Source organism: Hippocampus comes, unplaced genomic scaffold, assembly GCF_001891065.2.
Source record: "Hippocampus comes isolate QL1 unplaced genomic scaffold, H_comes_QL1_v1.1 scaffold147, whole genome shotgun sequence".
Lineage (NCBI taxonomy): Eukaryota > Metazoa > Chordata > Actinopteri > Syngnathiformes > Syngnathidae > Hippocampus > Hippocampus comes.
In genome coordinates this window covers 3160448-3171375 of record NW_017805009.1, presented here as the reverse complement: position 1 = coordinate 3171375, position 10928 = coordinate 3160448, and the positions used below count along the sequence as shown (strand labels likewise).

Genomic DNA, 10928 nt, shown 5'->3' with positions numbered 1-10928 from the left:
TCTTCGCACAATATCCAGCTTTTGGTGGAAGGTCTGTCTTGAAAATTGTGTGGAAAGTAGTTCCACAACCAGATCAACGTCTTCTCCTTCAGCCATTTTGGGTTAAAATGCATTGACAGCTCTCGCGGGTGGCGCTCATCCAATGTTTTTTTTTTTATTATTGAACAAGTCAGGATACAATTCTCAGGAAACAGAAAAGGCGCTAATCCATAAGGCCTTCTCGCTAGCCCTAGTACGCAGACGAGAACAAGTCAGGATACAGGTAACAGATCACGAGTCTCAGACTCGTGATCTGATTGGCTATTGAAACCTGACTGTGCCCGTTCACTTACAGCGCACAGGGGCCTGCTCTGTTTAATCTGAAGGCCCAGATCAAATGTAATTTACCTGGCAATACAGCTAGCTGAAATATGATTGGTTAAAAACTCTACCATAATAAATAACTTATTTATCGAGTGGCTTTGTATGTTATTTTAAAAAACATTGAAAACAATAACATTGAAAGCCACTCAACTAAGTGGAAATAATATGACGTAAAGAATACAGAGAATAATTTTGTTTACATATTTATGAAAATAAAATAACATAAATTATAAAATAACAAAAAATACATAAAAGTAAATTTACTTTTCTGAGAATGTTTAGGCCAGCAGAGAAGGCCTTGCTGGCCCTCAGGGTCCGCCACTGGTGCAATGTGATGTACAAACACTATACACAAAGCTAACCATATTCACAAAACACAAAATAATAAGAACAATACAATCATAAATAAGCAAACCAAATACTATTTGACAATCAAAATATTGCTCATCTGACTATAGACTACAACCACAACTATAAGCATTGATGTCTGGTTTTAAGGAAGTAAGGTCTAGCCCAGGGGTGTCAAACTCATTTCACATGGTGGGCCACATACGGCCTCGGTAGATGTCAAGTGGGCCGGACCATTAAAATGATACAATGCTTTGCTATAAATAACCAAAACAATATGTCTTTCCTTTGTTTTGGTATAAAGAAGCACAAGAACATTAGGAAAATGTTGAAATTTAATGAACATATCTTTTACAAAACATTTCATGAAGCACCTTACATTTCCTTCGACAAATGTGCAATTTACTTTTATCATTCACATATATGCATTGCAACTGATCCCACTGATTGTACAAACTTTAACAAGTAATTGGTATTGAAAAATATAGTAATGCACTTTAAGATTAAACAAGATTCATAAAGAAAGCAAGTTTTAAAGCATTTACACGTGCATATAAAATCTAAATGTAATCCCTGCCTACACCTTACAAACTAAGGAGAGTGCTATTAAATGTGTAAATGTGAGAGTGCTATTGATAGCGTCTGCTGTCATGGGTCTGTCTCAGTGACAGACTGAGGCTGCTGTTGTCTTCTTCTCTGATCAAAACAGTGTCCCCTTGCGGATACTCAATGAATTGCACCTGATTAAAAATATTAATTCTGTGTCTTTAATGCATTTTTTTCGCTTTTACATTATCCTGCGGGCCTGATTGAACCTACTTGCGGGCCGGTTCCGGCCCGCGGGCCGTATGTTTGACACCCCTGGTCTAGCCGAATGCTCAATCAAACTGACCCACTTCAAGAGTCAATATTTTTTCCCCTTTAAAAGCAATCCGGAGCACTCACTCGCTGTTACGTTGGTCCATCCCTCCCTCCTTGTTTTCTAATAACCATCCTTTTTTTTTTTTAATCCATGTGTTGCTGTGGCCGCAGTTAAAATGTTGTGGACATAGTTTTGAGATCATTTTTCAGACACTGTAGTCCACAAATTCTCTGTGGGGGGCTGAGAGGAGGGTTACTATTATGCAAATCAACCACACGGTTACATCACAATCTAGCAAGAATCAGAATGGCTCACTCATACTCTCACACACACACACACCTATTATCCATATTGTATATACCGTATATATATATATATATATATATATATATATATCACACCTATTATAATGAATTCACTTAGTTGTTTGATTTTGTACTTGATGGGTAGGCAGGCACTTCAGAGATCCAACTATTTTTGGACAGGTAATTAAGAAACAATTTTGTAAAATATGCCTCCTTTAAAATTCAGCCATGTGGTTTGTCAGCTTCATTTGTGAGAACACATGAGTCCAGATGCTTTTAGTTTTCAATTCCTGATAAGATACGAAAACCTTTGTTTGTCTCGCAATGGAGAAATTCGCACTCTACAGCAGCAAAATTTGGAAGGAAGAAAGTTGAAAAAAAAAATGAAGTATTTGCATGCACAAAATTTTTTTTAAAAAGAGCAACACAATGTGTAGAGAATTGGGTTGTATCGGAGAAGTGCAATTCAAAACACACATTGATTTTAAGCAGGCTCAGTACAGATTTATCCGAATTATCAGAGTATTGAATAGGTGAGATTTTTGGAGGTGGAGGTGTTTTGTAGGAAAACACTGCATTTAAGTCTTTCCTTCCATTCAAATACTGTAGTCAGCTTTCTCAGCTGCTGTTTTTGTGACACTGCGCAATGTTCCTTGTGTTGTGTTACAATATTCCGATCTTTGTATTTGAATTGAAATTGTTTGAGAAAAAAACATATGTGATGTAATTTTTTGTTGTTGTTGTAAGAAGTCTCTCAATAATTTGGTTGTCGATGTACTCGATGCTTTCCCTTCCTAATGCAACTTTTATTTCCAGTTTATTTTGTGTGCGTCTGTTTGATGATGTCGGTGTGGGTGAGGAATGCAGAGCTGATACCGCAACATTTCAGTTTAACTTCTGGTGCCCGCTATAATGAGACCTTATCACTGGAAGAGGCAGGAGCAAGCCTAATGGGTACGGACAAGTTAGGAGTCCCCAAATGCCACTGACATGATTTACATGTACAACTGCCAAAGGAGCTAAAGGTTACTGTGTGTCAGACGAAGCCATCTGATGAATTACATTCCTGGCTGATTGTGTGACAGGAAACCCATAATTGTCTTTGGAAAGAAATAAACGATAAAAGTGAGCTTGAGTGTATCTCATCATAAAGTACTGTATTGCATAAGTATGGCAGTGCTGCTAAGTGAGCAGTGATGAAGGTTGAATATTTTGAATGGTCACTTGGTGGGTCAGCAAAAAGGCAACTGGAAATGAGTCAGACAATGGAGGTTGTGCTTTGTGCAGGAAAAATATCGGAAGGAAAACCTTTTTCAATAAATGTCCCATTTTATGTTCCAGATGACTCGGGAGACGAGGAGCCGGCATCCCAATCGGACCGCACTGAGATTCAGGGAACTTTAAAGATACTCGTCAGCAAGCTTGATGACCTCAGCACATGTAATGACTTGATTGCCAAGCACGGGGCTGCCTTGCAACGTTCTCTCAGTGAACTCGAGGGCCTGAAAGTTCCTGTGGAGGGAGGTGAGAAGATCAAAGCAGTCAACGAGAGAGCCACCCTCTTCCGCATCACTTCCAATGCTATGATCAATGTGAGTAGCCTCACGCTAACACATACTAATGAGTTTGCCTTGACAACGTGCATTATGGGACCATATCCAAATCCACCTCCAAACTGCTCAGCAAGTTCTACAGATGCAGTGTGGAGCATCCTGACCAACTCCATCACATCTGGTATGGGAACTGTGCCGTACAGAACAGGAAGGCTCTCCAGCGTGTCATTAAAACTGCACAACACATCTGCGGAGTAGCCTTCACCATGTATGTGAACTGGCATTAGAAGATGAGTCGGAGGTTGTACAGGTAGATTATGCGGTATAGGTAAAAATGGTTCAGAAGTTCAAAGTTCTGTATCTTTCGTCGATTCATAGTTTAATTTTCATAAAATCGTTATTGGGAAATGTTCAAAAATCACATTTGGTAAATCTATCCTTGACCAATGTCGCCCCCTAATCTATCACTTTATTGGCTTCTCAATGAAATGCAGAACCGACGTGAAATATTTGACTCGCGATTGGTGAGTTAAACTGTCGAGCCAACTTCGCTACGCTAGCTTCGGCTCACAGAGCTTTCTGCGAGCCGTGAAGTCAGACAGATTGCACGAAAGTTGTTGATGTTGTCTCTCTCCTCTTTGCGTTTCAAACCTTGCCCGTTGCTAACTGCTAGCAACACACCGCTTCGCTTCTTTGGCATTCAGCCATTGGCGTCTATGTTTAGGTGCCTAGGAGCTATTTTCGAAGCGCTTATCGCTTCACATCATTATTAAATGGAGGGAGGTAGGTAGTTTACCATGACCGTGCAAACCGAATCCCAACAGTCAGTCGAATCGAACAGTTCGTATGGTTTTCACAAAACATCACACCCCTAGTTAGGTTATTTAGCTGTACTTAAATTTCACAATCACGCACTTTTTATTGGTGCCAAACCAGTGTTGATGTAATCAATCACATCAATCTAGTGAATAACTAGTGAAGACCTTGACTATGACACAAAATGTCAAGAATAATAACTGATCCAATGAGGTTGGATCTGGGTAGTAGCGACACAACTAGAGTTGCAAGTTTCTGGATGAGCGTTGGGGGTGAAATGTTGACGTAATGACACTCAGTCTGATTGTGGGTATGTGAGAGGGTGGGGAACAGCCACCTTCTCTCTTTCAAACTGAGCTCCCCCTGACTGCTGGTGTCACAGCTGTCTGGGTTGCAGTAACAGACTCCACTCTAAGCGGACAACTGCGTAAGGTGTGTTGAACCACTTTAAAAAAAAAAAAAGTTTTATTATTCTATGATCATTTTTGTTTCTTATATTCAAAAAAAAAAGTACTTTCATTTTACAATTTGATTAAAAACCAGACCGCAGTCCTTTCCAGGAGGGAATTATACCCAAAGCTGTTTTATGTTGTTGTTTTTTTGTGATTTCGTTTTGTTTCTTTTTTTTGCAAAGCAGTCAGGGAAATTTGAATCGACTGTCATAAGACCACCCCTACTGGATTGTCAAAGTTGCGACCATAGGGGTGGTTTTCCAAGCGCTGTAGACATGCAGTGATCTGGTAGTATGACTGTGGAGGTCACCCTTGTCCATTTAGATGTGATGTAACTGTCCACATATGGTACACGTGCATGGGTGTGCTGCACGTGTGCGCACTTACTGACTGACAGGAGTGGTTCCCAGTTCAGTGGGTCTTTAAATGTCAAAGTGTCATATTTTCATACCAGCAGCACCACTTCCCGTCTCCACCGGTTTTAGCCTTTATTAACCTCGTCCTCCATCACCACCGGACGTCACATGCAGTCTGCTCGTGAACTGGAGACTCAGCAGTAAAAATGTGGAACTAGCGTATGGTTTTTCAATGGGTGTCGGTTTCATAGTCACGTCTGAGGAAGTGAACTGCAAGTTCATATGTATGTCGAGTATTTAAATTGAGTGATTGCACCAGTGGTTGAGACACTTCATGTTTGACCACTTGAAGGTAAGGGGGAAGGAATGGTACTTGGGAAACGTTAACAGGGTTCTGCGTTTTCACCAAAATTCTTTCTGTCATTTACTCTTCTTTTGGACATTGAATATGGAAGTGAATTTGTTTAAGGTGATGTAGTGGCAAAAAAAGTCTTGTAATGAAAAACCTGGAAAAAATGTCAGCTGCTTATTTAGAAATTTTGATCAAATGGAAGTTTATGGATGTATCTTACTGTTGAACGTTTTATGTTGTTGTCCTTGATTGAGTGATAACTAATTGTGCCTTTGAATGTATATGTTGTAGAACGAAACACCCGAATTATGGTTTTATGAATGCAGATCCTGGATAATGTTGTTAAATAGACATTTTAGTAAGCAGCAAAAATGAAGTTTACCAGTACTTTTATTTGATGTAAATGGCCCTTCCTATTTAGTGACTGTCACATGACATTTTCCTCTTACGTGTAGTCAGCTCTAAGGTGTTCCGGTTCATTTACTTTTGTGCTTACTGTGTAGTAGGAACATCAGGCATACGATGCAGTGCCAACAAATGCTGACAAGTCGTTTCTGTGTGATCTGAAGTAACCTCTTGGGCTCAGCAGTCTGAGCACAGCAGGAATAATGACGCCCCCTCTTGACTCAAAAGTCCTCTGCCATGCAATCAGCGTGAACGCGTAACTCATCACTCCCTCTGTTGACTTTGTTTACACTATACTTGGGGTAAAATGACCAGAAACCAAACTTTTCTGGACAGCAAAATTTTTTCTCCCTGAAGAGCAGTGAGCAGCAACCATATCACGCCTGGAAGTGAAACCAGATCTTGTGTCAGTCCCTTAAGCAATGAAGAAGACTGGAAATGAACTCTACTCTCTCTCTTTTTTTTTGTTCAACGGATCTACGTCGCAGATTGAAAACATGTGTTGTGCAGTACCGCACGTCAGAGCAAATGACAGCATTTGTGTGCTTGTGTTTCCCCAGGCTTGTCGAGATTTCCTGGACCTGGCTGAGACTCACAGTAGGAGGTGGCAGCGGGCACTGCAGTATGAGCGAGAGCAGCGTACCCACCTGGAAGAGACCATCGAGCAGCTAGCCAAGCAGCACAACAGTCTGGAGCGAGCGTGGAGAGCGGCACCGACACTTTCATCCAGCGCACCCAGCGCCCCGGCCGACAAGAAGGGTGAGCATGAGTCTCCTGCTTCTTTTTCACTTCACTGGATCAAGGTCACGTGATAAAGCCCCATCTTGTCAGATGGTTTGGATCTGATTATGTTCTCCTTAGCGTAACGTCAGGGAGTTACGTCGCATCTGAATTGACATTTGAAGTATGAGCTGTAAATATTTTCAAACAAAAACATTAAAAATAGGTGGATGAGATCATAAAACATTGACATTTTCAAAATAAAGTGTGAACAGTAATGCCACTTAATGCTGTTGCCAGTCCAGACAGAAGTCTCAGAAAAGCATTAATGCATCATCCAGGTTTGTTACACTCTAAAAAAAATGGGTAAAAAATAAAGAATTTGAGGTTAAATTTAACCCAATTGCTGTGTTTAAAAACGATCGACGCACACATGGGTCAATTTGAGCCCAAAAATTGGGTTCTTCAGTTTTGACCCAATTTGTCAGGTTAAATGAATAGAACAAATTGGGTCAGGACAGCACATTTATTTCATGATTTTTACCCAACTCAAATTGAGCCAAGTGGCGGTCAATCCCAGCAATTTCAAATATTGCCATCATTGTTTTGATTAAAATAAAACAACATTCAAACGTGCAAAAGGCCAAGTTTCTGTACTATTTTTAGATGTTAAAGTTACGAAATAACGGTTATCATGTGACTTGTGTGTGGCGTATGTTTGGTTTGCTCTTTGTACTGCGCTGTATGTACGTACTGAATGTCCTTCTGGTCGAAGGGAGTGAGAGGCCGCTCAAAGGAGAGGCCAGTGATGAAGATGAGGACACTGAATACTTTGATGCCATGGAAGATTCTCCTGCATTTATCACAGTGACTGCCACTGACAACACACAGCACAGGTCTGAACATGCCCTGATGTTTTTCTTCCTAATATGTCTCCATAAGCATTATTCAGAAAATTTCCGTCACGCTTTGCTTGTACTTTGTTGCTGCCAATTCTACTGCCACTGGCATTGGGTCGTCTTTGTCTCCATTAGGCGATCTCAGAGTATTCAGCCATAAGCATTATTCAGAAAATTTCCGTCACGCTTTGCTTGTACTTTGTTGCTGCCAATTCTACTGCCACTGGCATTGGGTCGTCTTTGTCTCCATTAGGCGATCTCAGAGTAGTTTGAGTGGAGCGAGCGGAGGCAATTCCTACGATTGGAACCAGGACGACCATGTAAGAGTTGCTGTCATGTTATCATGATGGCTCATTGCTTGTTGTTCACATCAAGTAAACCGACAGTCATTCCTCCCATCCTTCCATTTTCCGATCCGCTTATCCTCACAAGGGTCACGGGGGGTGCTGGAGCCTTCCCCAGCCATTTTCAGGCAGTAGGCGGGGGACACCCTGATCCGGTTGCCAGCCAATCACAGGGCACATATAGACGAACAACCATCCGCGCTCACACTCACACCTAGGGACAATTTAGAGTGTACAATCAACCTGCCATGCATGTTTTTGGAATGTGGGAGGAAACCGGAGTACCTGGAGAAAACCCACGCAGGCCCGGGGAGACCAATGCAAACTCCACACAGGGAGGCCGCAGCTGGAATTGAACCCGGTACCTCTGCACTGTGAGATCGACACGCTAACCACTGGACCACCGGGCAATCCACTCCTCACACATTGAGACTTAAAGCCAGATCGTATGAGTGTGCTCGACGTCTTCTTCACGCTAGCACAGATCACATGTTCTGTTTTTGGGTTTGTTGTACGCTATCCACTGAGCTGTGATCTTTTACTAAGATCCCAAATAGCTGGCACTCACTCGATCAGATTGTGCGCACTGTTGGCAACGGGTGTAATAGTCAAATCAACTACTGTATTTAAAAGACTACATTCAAAACTGTTATACTGTCACTCAGTGTTTAGAAACCTGCCAACAAATTTAAAATCGCGCTCTATCAACCAAGCTTTTGTAGTTCAGCTTCCACATTTTGCGTGAGCAATCAAGTTTGCACCCGTTTTTGCAGATGCAAACTTTTTGCCTATAAGGCTTGTTACAGCTTCATAGTCATCCCCCTTTGCACGATTTTAGTTCTTAATTAGCGGCAGCGTCTGCTCCTCTCATCCCCATTGCACACTGACTTGTCTTATGTTCCCATTGTGCTTCCTGTCACTTGCTCATTCGCCGTTTGATTTGTTTTCTGCTGTTCAGCTTTACTCGTCAAACTTGGATGTAGTCCACGACTTTCATCTATCGTCCGCAGATGTCTCCAAGCTATAACGATGTGTCAGGGAAAGAGCTGCAGCCGCGCAGACAAAGGCGGACTCGTGTCCCTGACAAGCCTAACTACTCCCTCAATTTGTGGAGCATCATGAAGAACTGCATTGGCAAGGAGCTCTCCAAAATTCCCATGCCCGTGAGTGAGCATGACTTCCTGCATTTCTGAACATTCCGGCCTTGGTTCAACCACTTTTCAGAAATTTCTGTTCGTCACCTTCAACTCCGCATCTGCAGGTGAACTTCAATGAGCCTCTGTCGATGCTACAACGTCTCACTGAAGATTTGGAGTATCATGAGCTCCTGGACAAGGCAGCGCGCTGTGACTCCTCGCTGGAGCAGATGTGTTTGGTTGCCGCCTTCTCCGTGTCTTCTTACTCCACTACGATACACCGGACAGCCAAACCTTTCAACCCGCTTCTGGGGGAGACCTATGAGCTTGATCGCCTCGAGGAGTTTGGCTACCGCTCACTGTGCGAGCAGGTAAAAATCACAGCGACACGCGTACTTCGTTTAACAAACTGGATATTTGGCATTCTGAATTGTGCTTCTGTCATTTCCTATAAATTCCCGTCTATTTTGGTAAAAGGTGAGCCATCACCCCCCTGCAGCTGCACATCATGTGATTTCCCAACGAGGCTGGACCTTGTGGCAGGAAATTACAATTGCCAGCAAGTTCCGTGGAAAATACCTCTCTATCATGCCTCTGGGTAAGACATTCATTTATTGCTGCTTGGAAACGCCTCAATTCCAACAAATGCTTAGTCTGTCGAAACAAAGAGCATTAATTGCCAAATTGTGCGTGAACTGCAAGCTAAGAGACTATTCTCCTGCTCTAGAGGGTTTGACCGCTGCAGCTGCATCCTGCGCACTTGATACCCAGGGGATAGGGAAAATAAATCAGGGTTGCTTGGTGACACTTACGACACAAACATAAAATATGGAATTAAGGGGAGTTATATCATTCCGGTCCAATGATCGGAGGCAGTGGTATTTGCACGCTTTCTCTCGTTCCTTCCGGGTGGTGTCCCGTATCGGAAAACACATGCAGTATGGAGCAATCGTTTATCGTAAACTCAAGTTTGCAATCTTCCAGGCTTAGTTGAAGGGCTAGGTGAGAATGAAAATACTCTGTGCAGTCCTTAAATGTGTGAGAACATGTTTTGGAGGCAAACACTGTTCATAGACTTGCAGTAATAATATGCATGTAGATTTTAAAACCAAATCATTCATGTTTTTGAGCTGTTATCAAAACGACATGACCGTCCTATGCTAACACTCAAAGGTTGTTGTTGTTGTTTGACATCTCCAGGGGCAATTCATCTGCAGTTCCACTCTAGCGGCAACCACTACGTGTGGAGAAAAGTCACGTCCACGGTGCACAACATCATTGTGGGCAAGCTGTGGATTGACCAGGTTTGTTTACAAGCACTTCTCATCGATTGCCATCCATCAGCACGTCCAAAGCCCAAGAAATCTGGTTACTTTTAGTGTAGCCTGCGGTTCTCGAATGGCAACTCATTATTGTTTATAAATTCTTTATTAAGCTGGTGTTGGGATTGAAGGGAGTTTGCAGATGTGAATGTATCTGCACATTTATTCATTATTATCTTCTTTGCTGACATGATGTCAATTGCATCTCACTCCTTTGTGTGTGTGTGTGTGTGTGTGTGTGTGTGTGTGCGTGTGTGTGTGTGTGTGTGTGTGTGTGTGTGCAGTCAGGGGACATTGAAATCGTGAATCACAGGACCAAAGAGACCTGTCAACTGAAATTCTCTCCCTACAGTTATTTCTCCAGGGATGTTCCTCGGAAGGTAAATCCTCCTTTCTGATTTTCCTTACTGACAACACTCGTCTTCTTTTTAAAACTTGTCTTGTTCGGCTGCCTTGCCATGTAGAATGGTGGCTCTCTATGCCTTTTGATGCTTAAAATACTCCCTTCGTGGTCATTTGTGCTGTGCTATTTACTGGGAATGCACTGTTGATAGAACAAGTTTTGTGAAGGCACAAACGGAGAGAAAAGAGAGCACAAAACAAAAGTGAAATTTAAAAAAAACAGCGTGATAGCTGAAGAACACAGTTTGTAACAGCTCCAGGAGGGGAACACTGGGACCAACCAGTCCCCCCCC

At 42.3% G+C, this 10928-nt stretch overlaps 1 protein-coding gene across 1 annotated transcript in view; it reads left to right on the top strand.

Moving 5' to 3' along the window:
* Positions 1-10928, top strand: part of osbp2b (oxysterol binding protein 2b) — a 33255-nt gene that overhangs the window by 21026 nt on the left and 1301 nt on the right. Inside the window, exons 3-11 of the mRNA XM_019860412.1 lie at positions 3220-3470; positions 6373-6571; positions 7308-7428; positions 7685-7751; positions 8786-8938; positions 9037-9282; positions 9389-9509; positions 10112-10215; positions 10518-10613. Of these exons, the coding sequence (XP_019715971.1) occupies positions 3220-3470; positions 6373-6571; positions 7308-7428; positions 7685-7751; positions 8786-8938; positions 9037-9282; positions 9389-9509; positions 10112-10215; positions 10518-10613 (1358 nt within the window). The remainder of the gene's footprint in view (positions 1-3219; positions 3471-6372; positions 6572-7307; positions 7429-7684; positions 7752-8785; positions 8939-9036; positions 9283-9388; positions 9510-10111; positions 10216-10517; positions 10614-10928) is intronic.